At 51.5% G+C, this 17088-nt stretch overlaps 1 protein-coding gene across 16 annotated transcripts in view; it reads left to right on the top strand.

Annotated features, from left to right (window-relative positions):
• The first annotated feature begins 1814 nt into the window (after positions 1–1814).
• The window catches only part of LOC144129350 (uncharacterized), a 116571-nt gene continuing 101297 nt past the window's right edge, over positions 1815–17088 (top strand). For 4 of the 16 annotated variants that reach the window (XM_077663414.1, XM_077663413.1, XM_077663411.1 and 1 more), the window contains exon 1: positions 2479–3607. In XM_077663414.1, the coding sequence (XP_077519540.1) occupies positions 3596–3607 (12 nt within the window). In that variant the 5' untranslated portion in view covers positions 2479–3595. Of the gene's footprint in view, positions 3608–17088 lie in introns of all 16 variants that reach the window. The other 12 variants (XM_077663412.1, XM_077663419.1, XM_077663415.1 and 9 more) reach the window with 9 other exon arrangements.

The raw sequence follows: 17088 nt of genomic DNA, 5'->3' as shown, positions 1-17088 counted from the left end.
TCAAGTTGACAATTTCCCTGTAGGTCTTTTCGCCAGCTTCCAGCGCTACGTGCCGGTTTAGCACTGCAAAATTTGTGGACAGGAACTATCCATGCACTTAGGACCTTTGGTTTGCAGCGAAAAAAAAAACATTATCGGACAGTAGAAGCGTTATGAGAGACCATATATCCAGGTTCCTTTCCAGTTGTTTGGAGGATCACGCATTCCGCTGCAGAGATTTCCTCTTGCTGATTTTGGCGATTAATTTTCTCATCATTTGGAGTTCCCGTATAATATGTGAGAAGGAGGGTCGTTTAATACAAAATTTTCATGTTGGCGGTTGGCTCTGTGGCGAACTACTGTTGGTGCCCGAATGGCTCGTGGCCCTCATTTGCTCTTGTTGGAGTAGCGATCCGTGTTTCCTGGAGGGCGGTTTGTGTGGAAATACAAATAAGTTCGGCAAAGAAAAAAACGCTTGCTAGCAGTTAAACGTCGTCGGCATGAATAAGCCTCAGTTATTTGCCTTTTTACGTGATCTTGCGGAGGGGAGGTGTTGGACAAAGAAGTGCACTTCCACTACACTTACGTCATGTGTGAGGCCATTCCAGCACGACGCTATAGTTTGTACCCTGAAGGTGGCAAACTACGCAGCCAGCCATGAGATCGGCGTACTTGACGCCATAGCTCTGCCTGTCCTATTAACAAAGACGGCTGCGCACTTCCAAACAGTGCACTTGGGTTGGGAACTGGCGCGTCCTGAGGAACAAAGCTGAAAAACTTGCAATGTACACAAGGTAAGCAGATGGAATCACACCGATGATCAAAACACTTTCTTGAGGAGCAGGGCGAACGGGAAAACAACAGCCCGCTGTGGGTAGAAAACAGCTTTAGAAGAGCTTATTGTTGGGCAAGTGGATGCATGCGTGGCAGGCAAGTGGCCAGGAACTTTTTTCGGGAAGGGCCCAATGTAATTTCTTGCGTCACGGGGTTTTTCTTTTTCTATGGGGGGGGGGGGGGGGGGGGCGTGCTTGGTACAAAACAAGAGCACTGCCAAGAGAAAGAGAACCGGGGGATACGGCTCAAATAACATACACTCAGAGCAGAGGATCCTGCTAACCTTAGGCGTTTGAGGTTTCATGTTTCAGAAGGGTGAAATCACACGACACTTTTTCTAATTGGGAAACAATGACCGCAGTGTTAGCAGAATTGGATGCGTGTATTTACAGAATGGTCCTCGCATGGCTCCTGACTGTCTCTTGTCCGCCGCTTCGGCCAAGGGAAAGGAAGGAGCCGCTCGTCACCCTTCCCAGGGTAGGTCGCGGCCCACGTAGACGGAGTGTCGCTCTCCTCTCCCTGGTGCGAACAGCGCAGTAGCAGGATTCAGTGTTGTACAGAGGTACCAGGACGATTGGCTCTGGGCAAGGAGGCTAAAGGACGCAGGACATGACGCAAGTCCTGTTTTCTCCGTGCTGAGTGTATGTTCCTCTCTGTACCAGGTTTTTCCTAAGCATGTACCAGTTAGCCCAACAACGTCCTAGTTACTATACAGGATTTTTTTTAAGTCGCTACGTATTTATCAAAACATGACTATAACCATCGGGTAGAATCTGTCTTGGTAGGGTACATGTTGAACTCGGCGGACACGGAATAACAGTGGTCATGGTTATATGGCTGATTAGCCGTAAGTTGCTTTTAGTTATCGATTTTGTCCTCATGTTTCAACCACATTCTTAAAGGCTGCACTGCTGGCGTCACCAGGAGTTCTACAGTCCCAGACGCATTACTGTAGACTGGACTTCCGTCGCAGCATTCTTGAAGAATGCTGTCGCCAATGTGGAGGATAAGATCAATAACTGAAAATTATCGATTAATTTGGCCAAGTGTTCGAGCAACTTCGGCTGCTAACTCCTTATTTTGAGTCTGCCGAGCGTCCACCTGACCACCATCGTGATTTTTAAGCAAATCTTTAAATATTAAAAAAAATCGCATTTATGCCGGCAGTGATAGTACAGTTGAAGTATCAGAGAGAGCAGCTCATACTGGGTGCCCATTTCATTCCCTGGAGCGCCCAAAACGTCCTCGAACCGCACGCATGAAAAGACAAGAGCGACAGCCTGAGTTCCCCCACTCACTGTCGCATACCTGTCTTGCAAGTCCCATCAACTTTCTCGTCGCAATACCGGTCAAGGCGCGCTCGCAATGTTCCTTCAAAGGAGGGGCAGTCATTAGGTCAATCGAAGGGCGCACGAGGGTGCTCCGTCCGGTCACTACGGCGCAAGAGAAACAGCAGCGGCAGCAGGGAGGCAGGGCAGCGCAGCGTTTGTGTACCAACCTGTGCGCGCTGCGCATATACTTCCTTTCCGCGCTGCCAGCTGTGTGGCACAGCCGGGCAGCCATGTGCGCGCACTTGTGCCTACGCAAACACGACCGCCGTCTCGCCTTTCTTTTCTCTCGTTCCTCCCCGACCGAAGGCTGGGCCCCGCCGTGGGCCAGCCTCAACACTTGGAGCAGCGGGGTCCCCACACAGCACCCCAGCGGTGGCATAGTGATGGCACTGTGTGCAAACACGCAGAAAGCGCGAGCAACGGCGTTTCGCTTTTTTTCCCCCACCCTCCAGCGTCCCCTCTCCTCCTTTCACAACGCCCATACTAGTTCTTCCTCCTTGCCCCGCGCTGTACAGTTCTCCTCGCCCAGAGCGCAAGCGGAGGAAGTCACGTGGTCCCCGCACCGGTCTTCTGCCTGCGCTCTCGGCCGCAACCTACTCGCTTTCGGGCTGCCTGTCTGGCCCGTTCCGCAAGCCAGGTGAGGGGAAGTGGGCTGACTGGCTGGCTGGCCGGTCCGTCCATTCTCAGGTCCGCCGAAGAGCGGCTGTTGCTGCTGCTGCTGCTGCTGGATCGACTGTGTGTGTGTATGCCTGTGCGTGCGCGCTTTTATTCCTCCGCGACGTCCGTCTCCAGGCCGAGGTCTTCGCTGCCCGGAATCTTTGTGGACCGGTGATTCCTGGCACGGTGCTCGCAGGTATTACCGGAGCGGGACGAACCATTCTGCCGGCGATACGTATCCCCCATTTCGGCCGAGAGAAAGAAGCCGACGGCGGACGTGGCTGGCTACCTGTTCCGTGTCTCCACCGGCGGCGCAGCTTCTCCGAATGAGTGCTGCTGGTTCGTTGTCCCGTGAGCTTGTTGTCGGACATGTGAGCCCCTCAGCGGCAGCCACTACGGCCCGGTCAGTGCCGCCGACCGAGTTCTGTTCCACTTGCGCCACTGCGCTGTTGTCGTCGTCGACCGTGGTGGTGGTAGAAGCTCCTCCGCACGGATAACCACAGCCGTCATCGACCGGGATATCACCGCTCTGTGCCGCGCCGGGGTCGACTCGTCTTCCGCTCCGCACTCCGGGAGACGCCGCAGCAGCCAGCATGAAGCCCGGCCGGACCAGGTGGGTCTGCTCTGCGCGAGCTGCACAAAGAGGCTCGAATAATAGAGAAGCAAAACCGGTGAGATCGCGAGAGCCGGTTCGAAAACTGTAGAAGCTGCAAGCGACGGCAGAAGTTCGCGGTGTTCCGAAATCGTCCGTGCTTCGTGTTGAGTTTTGTGGCATATAAGCAACTAAGGCCACCATGCACTCATATGTGCTTCGCTTGGTACTTTGTTGTCGTTCCGCTCTGGTACCAGGGTTTGTTTCTCACCTAAAGCCTTTGTTGAAAGCGCTGACGAGTGCACACGGCTTTGTGGAACAGAAAAGTGCAGCGACTTCATTTTGTGTTTCCTGTGTCAAGCAGAACATTTACCCCCACCTTTCCGTTTACTTTTTTCGCGGATGTTATCCTATTTTTAATGAATGATTTGTTTTCAGAACACGGTGTTGTGGCCCATTTTCCTAAAAAAGCTTTGTATAGTAGAAAACTTTGCGTAGCTTTGTGTGTAGTAGTAGAACAATGTGAAGTGAAATCGTGTAATGGAAAAGTGCGTGGAATTGAACTGGGAAGGCGTGAAAACAATCGTCGATGAAGCAAAACGGATGAGCTGATGATGGGGTGAGACTTTCGTTGGATGATGTAAGGTAGTACATCTGGGTAATCTGTCGTTGACTGCTCTCAGCCGACCGTAGCTGCAGTGACATGTCTGCAAGCGTATGAAGTGCCGTAGATTGGCTGACTGACATCAGCACTAATTTAGCTGAAGTCAGTCACATTCACTGCAGTGAAAACCTTCTGTAAGCCTTTTGAATGGTCATTCTGTTGCTATGACTGTCATTGCGCATCTCTTAACGTCCCCTACTTCTCTGAAAGGCGATAGAAGTTGGAATGGACTACCGTCCTAGAATAACTACGAATGCGAACATCTAAATCAGTAACACATTTCGACTGATCTCAGCATGCCAGTGCAGAACTCTGTGTGCTTGAAAGTGCCTAATAGCGCCCCTGACAGCTTTCACTTTAACTGCTGGCAAATTATGAGTAGTTTACTGTTTTATTTTTGTATCGTATATCATGCATCGCGTTTGCAGCTCACCAACGCAGACACTGCACGCGACCTGACTCAGCCCACTTGCGTTAATGTGTTAGTGCTATCGCTTTGCGCAAGAAATTCTATGAAACGTTAAATCGCATATGTTGAGTGACCCTTTGACATATTGGTGAACTGCTGTGTTGGCGATTTTCGTGAACGACTCGAACCTGGTCTGTGCTTGCATGGGACAAGGCGGTGGCTGACCACGCCGTGCGGTGAAACTGTTCGTCGCGCGTCCAGAAGAGCGCTCTACCGTCGTGCATTTGCATAGCTTGGTTTCAGTTTCCGTTGATGAAATCGCGAGAGCAGCCATCCTGAAGGCACCGAGCTTTCTAAGGCTACTAGGATGTTTTGTCGTTCAACACCAGACTACGTTTACATAACACCCTTGCCCAAGCGGGGCAAGCCTGTAAGACGCTTCAGATGTTCGTACATGCACTGTCCGCGACGCCGTCTATTGGAGGGCGGAACATCGACAAAGAACGCGTCTTAACAGCCCAACGTGGCCGTGCTTTCATCGACGTGTCCTAAACTCAGTCGGTATAAACGCTACGCCCACACTGCCGCACATGAGCTCCGACTGAGGGTGGCGAATGTGGCCGCAAGAAAGATGCCATAAACTTCACTTAAGGCTGGCAGCCGGATATTAATTACTGTACTCACTCGCTCGTCGGCCGTTCGCGCAGGAATTTGATTTCATTCAGCACATCTGTTTTGTCTGGTACACCCAGAAATTCTGGGCAAACGAAATTTTCAACGGGACGTTGTTTATAAACGCAATTTTTTTTTGTTTGCACATATGCACCATAAGAAACGATATATCTGCAGATCCCCTCCGGGACGCTTGTGGTTTTCTGCTTTTTATTGTCAAAAATGCGCCCCACTGGTTTCCTGCGCCAGCCTTAACTACTTGGTGCGAGCGCAAGAAACATACTTTAAGCAAGGCTTTGCTGCGCGTCGGAAGAGTAGATAATTTCCATCAATATATTCATAACAGTATCTTACAATATTTCACAGCTGATGTCCAGGAAAGCTGGGCTTGTGAGCATCACGGCATGAATCTTGGGCAATGCATCGCTCTACTGAATCAGCCTTGGCGAATGAGGACTGCCCGAGGATCTTTAAAAAGCCCTCACGCGCCGACGTATCCGCCGACGCCCGGTGTCTTTTTGCGTACCTTGCCGCAAACTAACTATTCAAGCACGTCTGCTGTCGAGAATAGGACGAACTCCTCGGAAATCTGGCCCTAGTTCCGCAGACTTTAAAGCTTGATGCTTCCCCAAGACTTAAGAACCTAAACTTGCAGTTGCTACCCATCGCGCCAGGTCTAGCTGTCCTTAATCTGAAAGTGATGTAAAAATGTTAGCGGAACAACAAGAAAGCGGTAGTATAAAGGTGGCGGAATCAGTTGGATCCATCTATTAGACCCAACTTTTGTACTAGATCTACATCGGAATGCTTATCTATCTAAGCAGGAAATGCTAAGGTGGTCATTTCAGCGCCTTGCTGCACGTGGCACGAACCAGGGCGCGGTCTCCGCAGGAAGGGACTTCACAGGCTAAGGCGCACGCCGGGGACTCTCAAACATTTCGGCCTGAGCACCAAACGGCTTTCGAATGATGTTGAGAAACCGCCACGTCCTTCCTCTCACCCCTTAATTCCACAAGTGCCTGCAGAAAAAGAGTGCACAGGCTGCAGAAATGAGGGAGCCAGCTACAAACAATTATAGCACGGTCAGTTACCAGAAAAGGTTGGGGGGAGGGGGAGAGGGGCATTCATGAATTTCGTTCTTTACAAATTTAAAAACACAGTACAATAAAATGATTGCTTGTCTGTCTTCTTAAATTCCTCGTGGGACGGAAAGAGCAGAATACTGTATTTTGGGCCCTCAAATCACACGAGTGACACTATATAGGTGTATGTCTACAATAGCTATATAAGAACCTCCCTGTGTATGAAGTAAATGCAGAAATTCAACGGCCGTAGGTCGCTGAGTATTCGCTTATTGTGCATGTACAAGTAATGGATTTATGCATGCCATTGCTTCACGGGTGCACGCTGTGGTGGATGGCTCCAGATTGTTTTCGACCACCCGGGACCCTTTTTAACGTGCACTGACGTCACGCAGCACATGGACGTGCTTGGATTTCGCCTCCGCTGAAACGCGGCCGGGCCACGAACCCACCAGCTCGTCTCACTCGCGAGCAACACATCTTAGCCGCTGAGCCCTTCTCCCGGTGTCGTAAAACGTCGGCGTTGCGGTTGGCGTCCACTGAAGAGCGTCGTCGACCGCCACCATCGTTTCTGTAAAGGGGTACAGACGCAAAATTTGGAACATATACGCAAACGGTATGATTTGTTTCGTGGGCGTAAGGAGATGCCTTCTTGCAAGTTTCAGTCGCAGGCGTCGAGTGGAACACAATTCAATATGATTTCGAATGTTGTCCTAGAAACCGCTCGCCATTTCCACCCGCATCGAATGTCGTCAGTGTGCCCTTGCCTCAATTTGTGTGACGTCACCGAAATCAGTGGCTGTTCACAGGAACAACCAGTGCTTGCCGGCACGCCGACGTCATCAGAATGTGGTAGTCCAGGCTGGCCGGTCGACCGTGACGTCAACGTGCACTTTGCGCTGGCGCCGACCGAGACCGAAACTGCCGGTACGAAATCGTTTGCGATTAATTATTCACGCTGCGCGCTGGCGTTTAGTGGTAACATTCATGATTAGTAGGCGCGTAGGCCTCGCTCAAGGCAAAAAAAAAAAAAAACGCGCGCCCAACAATTCACGCTTGGTGCTAATATTTTGTCGTAATCGCCTATGGAAATTTCCTTGTTTATGCCACTACACCTTGGCCAGTCCCCCCCCCCCATGTGGGTATGCATGTGTCATGTTTTAAGAAGAAGAAGTAGTAGAAGAACTTTGCGTCTGTGGCCCTTTAACTTCGCCTCGTATTAGGATTAGAGCTGCGAGCTTTCAGAAGCGCGGCGAAGGTGTTTTCTGCCCATAAAACACCGGAGTCGCCGTTTAAAAGAACGTCGGACCGCTCTCCCTTTCTGCGGGGCGACAACTTCGCACTCGGCACACATGTGACGCGTGACACAGATTCTTTCTTCGATAGCTGTCCGTGAAGAGGGGAAAGAGAAGAGAGGTCGTCGAGACAAAGGGGCTTGACGCGTGTGCTTATACCGCGTCCTAGTATTTTATCCGGCCTCGTGTTTGGCTTCTCGAGCAGAGCAGCCCCGCAGAGACGCGACGGATGTGTGCGAGTGCGAAGCTGCGACGAAAAGGCGGCGAGGAGCGAACTCGTTCCGAATACGGGATTAAGGATGAGATTACAGTTTCGAAACCGGAGTGAAAAACACGCGCATCGAATCCCGACAGCCGCGGGGCAAAAACGAATGCTTTGGTCTTTTCCTTTTTCGAAAGGTTTTCGCATTATAAAAAGTCGATGCAGCAACGCGGCTTGGACAGCCGAGCACTCGAATTTATGCAAGCTTTCGCTAATCCCCGTGTTGCGTATGCATAGGTGTTCGGGCGAATTAAGGAATGGGACAGAGTCGCAGCGAAGCGTAGCGCGAAAACAGGCAGCCGCGTAGAAGGACACTCCTGAAGATGGAGCGTGGTTTAGCAGTAGTGGCGCGTCCGGCCGCTCCGCTCAAGTTTGCGCATTCGCTTACCGGCCGCATTTCGATGAAGGCGACGTCCGTGTGCACTGATATCTCGGTGGACGATAAAGAATCTCTGGTGGTCGAAATCGGCCGGGAGTCCTCAGGCTGTGTGCAGTTCTGGCGTGTAAAGGCTGTGCAGTTGTCATGGAACATACAGCGTCGCGCTTGTATATTGCTCGCTCGCCGATAACTTCGACACTCAACCCCACAGTAGCATTGAGGCTGACGAGCAATGTTAACAGGCATTCTGTTTCTTCTGTTTATATCTACCTACTTTCATCTTTTTTTTTTTTCCTTTTCAAACGAGAGCCTGTCTAGGAGAACGGGATGTCACGTCGAAGCTCAATTAAAAAAAAGGGGGAGGGGGGGAATTTTGCATCGACTAAAAAGTGGCTTGTGCGACCGTCTGCGCTGACGATCATGAATGCAATTTTTTTTTTTTTGTCCTGTAGACAAGAGAGCCAATGTGGGAACAACTGCTTCATTTTTGATTAAGTGCGATAGTTGGGAGGGAGGAATGGTATACGTGGTTAAGAAGATCGGGGATTATGTTAAAGCGGCAGTCTACCGCCACAAACGAGTCTGAAATTATTTACATATCCTTGTAGAGATTTCCCTGTGATGAGAATCGCGAGGGAAGAATTCGCGACTTCAGAATTCCCGCATTCACGATTCCCGTGGTAATTTTGAATGTTGAGCGCCATGCTGCGTGTAGTGGCAGCCACAAACTATAAGAGTGTTTGTCCAGATTTCCTGGAGACTTCAATTGATCCCATTTCATTTCCCTCTGAGTAATTGTCATTTCTTTCGGTTGCCGTTCAAATGCGGGGTAAAGACGCTGAAAATTAGCTCATGCGCGGTCATATATAGGTGGGGGGGGGGGGGGGGGGGGCACAGTAATCATGCTCTGAGGGAACCATTAGTGCGCGTAGTGCTCGAGCTTCGAGGAAAAGGAGGTAAAAACAGCTGTATAACTCTAAACGTGCGCGACAAGATCTAGAGTGCCTTTCAGTGTCCGTTCGAAGAAAAAAAAAACGGCCTCAATGCCCCCCAAGTCGATGAACTGCCGGCAGCAGTAACTCCACGTTTTAAAAACGAAGGTTGTCGTCGGGGGCCAAGACGTATATACGTGGCTGGATTTTCAAAATCAAAAAGTACGTAGGGAGCCTGAAGACATGCTTCTCTCCTGCTGCTGTGCCATTTTTCTTTTGCCTTCATTTTTTTTTTTTCACCGAATTCACGACTCTACGTCTCGCTTGCAACACAGTTCGTGAATTGCCGTGACGTGACCGTTACAAGCGCAGCTATAGTCTTATGTGCGTCACTGATTTGTGTTTTCTTTTTTTTATACTCGCTTTTTCTTTCGCTCGAAAGTGATTCGATGGACTCACTAAACGAGGACACAGTATATTCTTGTTTTCGACGTTTTATTTCGTTTTTTTTTTCATCTTGCCTTTTCACACCAAGAGATTGAAAAATGAGAAAAATAAGGAAGGAAAAAAGACAAAAAAAAAAAGCGACTGACCGCAAGAGTGGCTTCAAAGCTCTCGCTTGCAGGCCCCCTTTTGACGCGCTTTGGCGTCCTTTCAAACCGCAACTGCGGCAGCTTTCTCAAAAGCAGCAGCCGCGAGTGCGCGGGGGCGTATATGAATATAGAGCGGTCGTCAACCGCAGTGGCGCTCTTTGGTTTTGCTCTCCCAGCTTTCTTTCTTTTTCACCCCACATTTTTCTTTTCCCTTTTTCGGGATGACGAAAGTCAGGTCTGGCGTCGTGACTCCGTAGCTGCGCTCGTGTTACCGATAGGGTGCCCTGTTCTCGCCTCACGCGAGAGTTGGGGAGAGGCTTACGGCGGCTCATATTGCCTGTTGTTCTCGTTGCAAAAACCCCTTTGCGGCAACGCTTTTCGGGTAAGGAGCAGAATCGGTACGAGGAGGCTTTATCTATTGTTATTGTTGTTATCTTTTTCTGGCCTTGCGGCGGGCGCCTTTTGATAGAGCCGTGCTTAGCGTCTCTTTGAAAGCGAAGCGACTCAGAGCTCTGTCATGGCGTATTGTTCGCAAATGACTGAGGCCGTCACGCAATACACATCAGCGGGCAGGCGTTAACAGAATTCACTCGTCGTGTTAACGACGACGCGAACCATGCCAGTTTTTTTTTGTGCAATTACAACCAGTTGGCGCAACTTTTTTAACTTTTTTAGCAGTCTTTCTTATTAAATTAATACGTAGTATTAACTTCTACTCAATAAATGTGTGAGAGACTATACACAGGCTGAAAAGTTTCGGTCTTACTTTTTGTTTAATTATTCATCTTTTTGCGGATTTTCGCAATAATAATAACAATTATAAGAGGAGAATTCGTTGAATAAGAATGAAGATTAGAGGCTTGGAAACATGCTGTTTTGGACGATTTTGAAGGTGGGGGGTTTAGGGGGCGGCTCCCGGGCTATCAGCCTATAGTAGAGTCTTCTTTCTTCAGGAACTTATTGGCTTCGAGGCGCAACGCGGAAAATCGCGGGAACAGAATAAGTACGCATTTTTGAAGATGCTTGCACTCGTACGACCGTTTCGGCACCTTGCAACTCTGTATGCGGGAAGTGAAATTTCACTGTATACAGGAACTGATCGATCGTTTAAACATGAGGCAAAAAGAGCGGACGCAGGTTTATGTTTCGACGCATGAGCTGGAAAATAAACAGCTCTATTCGTGGACGGGAACATCCCGTGCAGAGATCTGAGTCAAACACTTAGTGTGCCACAGGCCTTAGAGTATAGAGGGAGAGAGAGACTATTTGGCGACAAATTAAGAGCCTAGCAAGTCTTCGGCCTGTTTATCAGGGCATTCCTGCAAGGCCATTAGTATATACACAGCCCGCGCCCAGTACAATGGACACTTGAAGTAAAAGCCTACACACTTAAACATCGCTATCCTCATTAGGATTTCAGTTATTGTGCGCGTCACAACAGGTAGCAAGACGAAGCAGGCAGAAGTGGTGATGGGAGGGTGCGTGTTCTGTAGGCAATTAAAAAGAGCATCTTTAATAAGCCTACGAGGAGGAGGTCCCAGGCAAGGACGCGTGAATAGAAGAGCGCAAAGGGTGTGCTCCTCTGACTCCTTCCACAGCCTCTCGATCGGCCTCGTCTCGCGACACTGCGCTCACTATGTATGCGTCTCTCTTCTCCGCCGCCTTGGATCCCCGCCGAGATTCGGCATATATATATATATTATATATATATAATATATATATATATATATATATATATATATATATATATATATATATATATATTTATATATATATATATATATATATATATTATATATATATATATATATATATATATCGGCAGTCGCGTGCCGCGGTTTGCGCGCACCGGCGGCCACAACAATGCCGTGGCCGGCCGCAGAGGAGGAGGGGGAGGAGCTCCGTTTTGACAAGGCGTGTCCCGATGAGGTCACGAAGGCCGTCGAGTTCGTTATCCAACGTTGTATCGCGGGCCTGGCATCTCGTCACGCCTTCGTGATCTAGCTCTCTCACGCGGTCGTTCTGTTCGGCTGTGGGGACTGCATGCACGCAGTGAGGACGATATTCACTTGGGCGGCATAGCGTGCGAGGCGCTGCAACGAGAGGCGTCATTCAGAGTTGCCGCTGTGGCTTGTTGGTTGGTGCGTGTACACAAATCAAACGCCCGCGCCACAGCCGGGCTTCACGGACGTCCCTGTCGCCGTTCTCCCCACGCTGAGAATGTGTTTGCATTTCGGATAAATACTGTCCCCGTCGAGTGTAGTGGGGGCGCTGGTGACGGGCGAGACAGTAACGGCGCCAAGGAGGCAGAGAAAGAAGCGTGCCAGGTGTCGTCCCGCGCCCGCTGCAGGCTGACCTGCGAAAATGAGAATCGTGACATGATCGAGCGCTGGTCGACAGGTTTAGGGGGGGGGTGCCTTTGGAAGGCAACCGGAGCTTGCCAGGTGTTTCATCGCGCACTTCACATGTTGATCGTACGCTCATTCTTCGGAAGCTACGGCGCCTCTCAAATATTGGCGCATGAAATACCAGAACTCCACCAGAAGCGATTATCTACAGATTGGGGACATGCCGGAGGCTCGGAAACATTTGCTGAAGGCAGTTCGGATGTTAGGTCGCGTTCACGGCGGTGACCCTACAAATTGTTGGTGCGCTTGTATATATTCGAACCTCTCTTCTTTCTTCATTGCCACTCGGCCTCATCCTTCCCTAGTGCAGAGTAGCCGCCAGAGAATAATCGTCCATGCCTTTCCGTGTAAATAATCCCCCCCCCCCCCCCTCTCTCTCTGTTCCGAACAGCTGTGCACTGCCCCTGCCATAGTTTTGTGGCCATTATGCCGAAAACGAAATTACCGCTTTCCACATCGCCCGTACGTCGCGATGCTGGTCGAGCAGATTGCGAAAATGATGCTCGTAAATGCGTACTGATCAAAGGATGGAACTCGCTTCGTCAGAGCCGTGTACGAGGCGCTTTCGCCCGGCGTTGCTGCGAAATTCCGCCGCCTGAGGCTCTTTCTTCCCTCCCCGTTACTCTCACCGCTTCCCCGTATTGGGCGCATGGGGTGCACCGTGAGCATGCATGCCCGCGCAGAGAGCGGAAAGGTCTCCGTGGATCTCCTTCGCAGCGCATCCGATGAAGCCGTTCGGCCTCTCCTCGCGCACTTTTTTCCCGGAACGGCCGGCTGTGGGCGCTGCCTCTGCCCGTGAGGGAGTTCCGTGCAGTGCGACCCGGAAAATGCGCGCTCTGTGAAAGCGCAACGAAGCAGTCCCTGCCCGGTCCGCATGTTATTCGCAGTTAGTAACGGCTCGTCTCCTCTTTCTTTTGCTCTCCCTTCATACTTGTCGGTGTCGTTCGCAGTTTTTTTTTTCCTCATGATCAAGACCGCTCCCCGTTTGGGCAGCCTTAAGCGACTGACAGTCTTTGTCAAAAATATACAGCCCAAGCGGCTTGCTTCCAAGCCTTGTAGCGGGGCTTTTTAGCACATTTGGCAGCTCTAAGCTTAGGAGGGTTGAGGACATAAGTTTCTCCCACCTACGTGAGATTAGGGCCCCCGAATATGCAAGAGGAGCCGTGCTGCACGGCTCAGAAGGAGACCCCTTCGGCTGCATACTTTTCACAAAGACTGTACATCTTCCGTTCACGCCAACTCCTGTACGAAACTCGTCAAGCGCCACAACCGCCAACGATCTCTGCGACGACAGTGGTGCGAAATGCCGAGATAAAGCCCAAAAGGAGCGACTGAGTGCGCAGCCTATTCTGGTTCCATTCTGCGTGCACTGCGCGGTATTTACTGACTCCACAGCTCGCCAGTGGCTGCGCACATATAGGACCAGTGGAGAGCGCTAGCACACACCGGCGTATAAGCGAGCAGCGCACTTTGCCACGAGCGGAAGGAAGGAAGGACCAAGGGGGTCACGCGAGATCAGCGGCCGCCGCATCGCTGGCAGCCAGCGTCGAGCAGCGATTCAGCCCTGCGGCGATGCTGAAGCCGGGCAAAGCGATCCTCCGCCGTGGCTCTCCGACGCGGCAGAACCTGTTTCCTATTGGCGCTCGGCACGAATCGCTGGAATTCGAGCGCGTCGCATCGCGCAGTTCCTTTGCCGCAGCTGGCAAACACTCCCAGCCCACTCTGCCTTGCGGGTCAGCTGCAGCAGCCATGGAGTGGCATCCAGCGAGCGCGGAAGCCGGGAGAGCGCGCCGAACGAAGTTGACGGGCAGCGGCAGCAGCCTTGGCTGGGCTCTGCATCGGCTTCTTAATACGAAAGATTGAGCCGCCGCGCGCGTTGGCAGGGAAAACGATTTTAATGCGCCACGAAGGGTGCCGTTTCCACCTCCTCCTTTTCTTGGCCCGTTATACACTGTGTGACGCTTTGATGGAGCACGCGTGAGCGGCGGCCATTTGCTCGAGTGTTTATTTTCCATATACGTATTCTTCCGGGTATTCCCTTTTCTTTTTCTTCTTCTTTCGCTCTGTGTATTTGATTGTTATTTTTCGTTTTCTCTGCTCAGAATGTTCGCGTTGGCTGTGCTACGAGTGACCCGTAGAAAGCGAACCTCGGCGTGGTTTCCCCTGAATCGAGGTTCAGCGCCCTGTAGGCGCAGCGCTATGTTTTCGTGTCACGTACGTGTAAGCCGCAACACTTGCTCACTTGTTGGCATTTATCGAGTGCTTGTTCTCTGCTTCTTAATCGCCCGCAAGGAGGTCACAGAGCCGTGATTAGCCGGTCACTCACTGAGCCGCCTGCCTGACCGACCGAGCTTGACGTCCGCTTAACGGCCCCGCAGAATGATTCCCCACCTTAATCTGTTCTCTTCGTACGCTCGCATGGTATTCCCTATAGGCGTTAGTTTACGAAAACGGTGCCTATGGAAAGCGTGCGTATTTTTCAGCAGGAGCTGCAAACCGGCGCGCTCTGTGGCATTTCGTGCATCGAAAGTCAGTGCAAGCTTCTCGCCTTGACTACAGGCTATTTATGCCGCTGTCCGCCAAAAAACTCAGCTGTTCGGCGACTTATATGCGTACTGAGAGCTAGAAGGGAGGATCTGTCTCACTACTTTGTTTTATTTTCATTCTCAGTGAATGTGGTGTTGCATCTTGCTAAGGTGTTCTGTGCCAACTTACGCTGTCCATCTCGAGAGAGAAGAATACTAGAATATGATGATGATGCTAGGTTTTTTTTTTTTGGCGCAAGGGCATCTAAAGCCAAAGAGCGCCAAACACGAGGTTTTGGATGATAAAATCAACACCAGGTGTATATGGCCTAAATGCAGCGAGTGTGTGCTTGATTATAGTGTGTGAAGGGGTGTATAAATCTGTTGGAATGGCCTAAAGTGATGTATAGCGCCCAAAATTAATTTAAGAGGAGTTATATATAAAATAAGAAGCCAGGTAGTCTCAGCCAGAATACCAGAATAAATAAAAAATCCTGCAACACTGAATCCATGGGCTTGAGACAAGCGCAGGCGGCCCCAGTTGCGATCTGTGCGTTCAGTGCAGTGCGCATGCTTTCGAAGGGGGCGCCTTTGTTTTTTTAACTCGACGAAAAAACACGGGCCAGCTGTGCGGGCCGATTCACAGGCATGCCCCTACGCATGCTGCATGCGCACATCCGCGGCAGCTGTTTGCTGCACACGCTGTGTGCTCGATGACGTCATCCAGCTTTGCAGTGCACACGCCAGCGAATGATCCTCCTTGTGAAAGGTGCGGGGGAAATGGTGAAGCCAAAAACTATAACTCATATCTCGACAATAGACAGACTGGAAGAGCACGATCTTTCCGTTGGAGGGGGGGTGACGCTGCACGAAAGAGAGAGCCTATAGAGAGGGCCCACGCAGTAAAACACGCACCCGTTAGTTTTCCACGGACAGAGCGTCGTGCGCGTCGCTCCGAAGACACAGAAGACGAGCAAAGCGTGAGCGTCCTTCTTCCTCGGAAGAGACGCAGCAGCAAAACCCGATGCCTCGTATCGGCCACGCTTCTGGCGGGATGAGTGCGCGGCCCTCCTCACAATGACCACGGGCGGAGAAAACGCGGGCACGCCGGCCGGCCCATGGAGGACCTAATGGCCGACTTCCAGAGGCTGAAGGCTGCGCCCCTCCGGCGTTCGCCTATTGTGCCCGTCGTCGGCGTTGCGGTCGCCGTCGCGGAGACAGGGGGGTTGGTCTGGAGGTGAAAGAAGCGGGCAGGGAGGCATACCTTCATTCCTTCCACCTGCCTGCCTGCCCCCCTTCTACCTTTTCTTTCTTTGCACCGGTCGGCGCGACCACACACGCATGCTCGGTCAGCGACAACGGCGACAGCGTTGGGCGCCCGCGTCCTGCTCTGCTGACCGCTTGGCGGGTGTCGCAAGCCGGTCGCTCTTGTCCGCCCGCACTGCCGACTCGAGAAGGCGGGGCGGACGACGTCGTCTTAACGTCCGCACAGCGGTCGTGTGCAGCTGGCACGTCAGCGCTCCATGGGTGCTGCGGTCGATGGCTAGCTGTCGGCGCTTTTCCGACCGTCGCCGCGTAGATGCGTTTCGCACCACCTGGCGCTCCCCAAGGTGTTGTGGCTGATTGGGTGTGTGGAAAGTATGCACTGAACTTGGGGCCTCACACGGGGTGCGTTGTCGGTAGAATGACACACACTGATGCGAGTTAATTCAATTGTTTTACCCAAGCTCGTCATAACATAGTAATGGGCACAGACAAGCGCCGCTTTGCAGAGGTAAAGAGAAAAGTTATGCTAAACAGCAACTAGACGGCAAGAAGGTAACGACACTCACCGTTTATTTACTGCGTGTAGGAGATCGACCTAGCTTCTGCAACTCCTACGTGCAGGGTGGGCTATGCGCTCCAAACAGAAAGGAGTAACGCGGGAGTGAGCTGTCCTCCACCGCACTCCCTTTTATAAGAGGGATATGCGCTAGAGGACGGCTTATTCCCTTTTTACTCTCATACAGGGGAATTCGCGCTTAGAGCGTATACTTGGCGGGAACAAGTGAGCGTGTGGTTCTGCGGCTCCTGCAAATGGCGCACTGTCACATTGTGTGGGCCCCGTCAAACTGTATGGTCTGTGTAGGAGGCGCCCGCAGACGACGCTGCGCGAGCCACCATAACCACTTGCTCAAGTGTTCCCGCCAAGTGTAGTCCATCGTGTGCGCTACTATCAGATATCGAAAGTAGTCGGGGCACAACTGCGCCTGCCGCAGAGCACCGGATGAGTGCTTGACACAGCTTTTATTCCCGCAACTCCTTTCGTCTGACGGAGGTATGCTGGAGGTAGGGAAACGTTGCATGGTGTGCAGCCGGTCGGACGCCGAGACGACGCGAGCAAATTTGCAGAGCTCCGCAGACAAGAAGGGCCATTGTCCTGCAGAGGGTTCGATTAGCCAGTCGGTTACTCGGAGAACGACGAAGGCTGCCAA

The sequence above is a fragment of the Amblyomma americanum genome, chromosome 4 (assembly GCF_052857255.1).
Source record: "Amblyomma americanum isolate KBUSLIRL-KWMA chromosome 4, ASM5285725v1, whole genome shotgun sequence".
NCBI classification, from domain to species: domain Eukaryota; kingdom Metazoa; phylum Arthropoda; class Arachnida; order Ixodida; family Ixodidae; genus Amblyomma; species Amblyomma americanum.
Note: the sequence above shows the minus strand (reverse complement) of the source record. Positions and strands in the feature narration are given on the sequence as shown.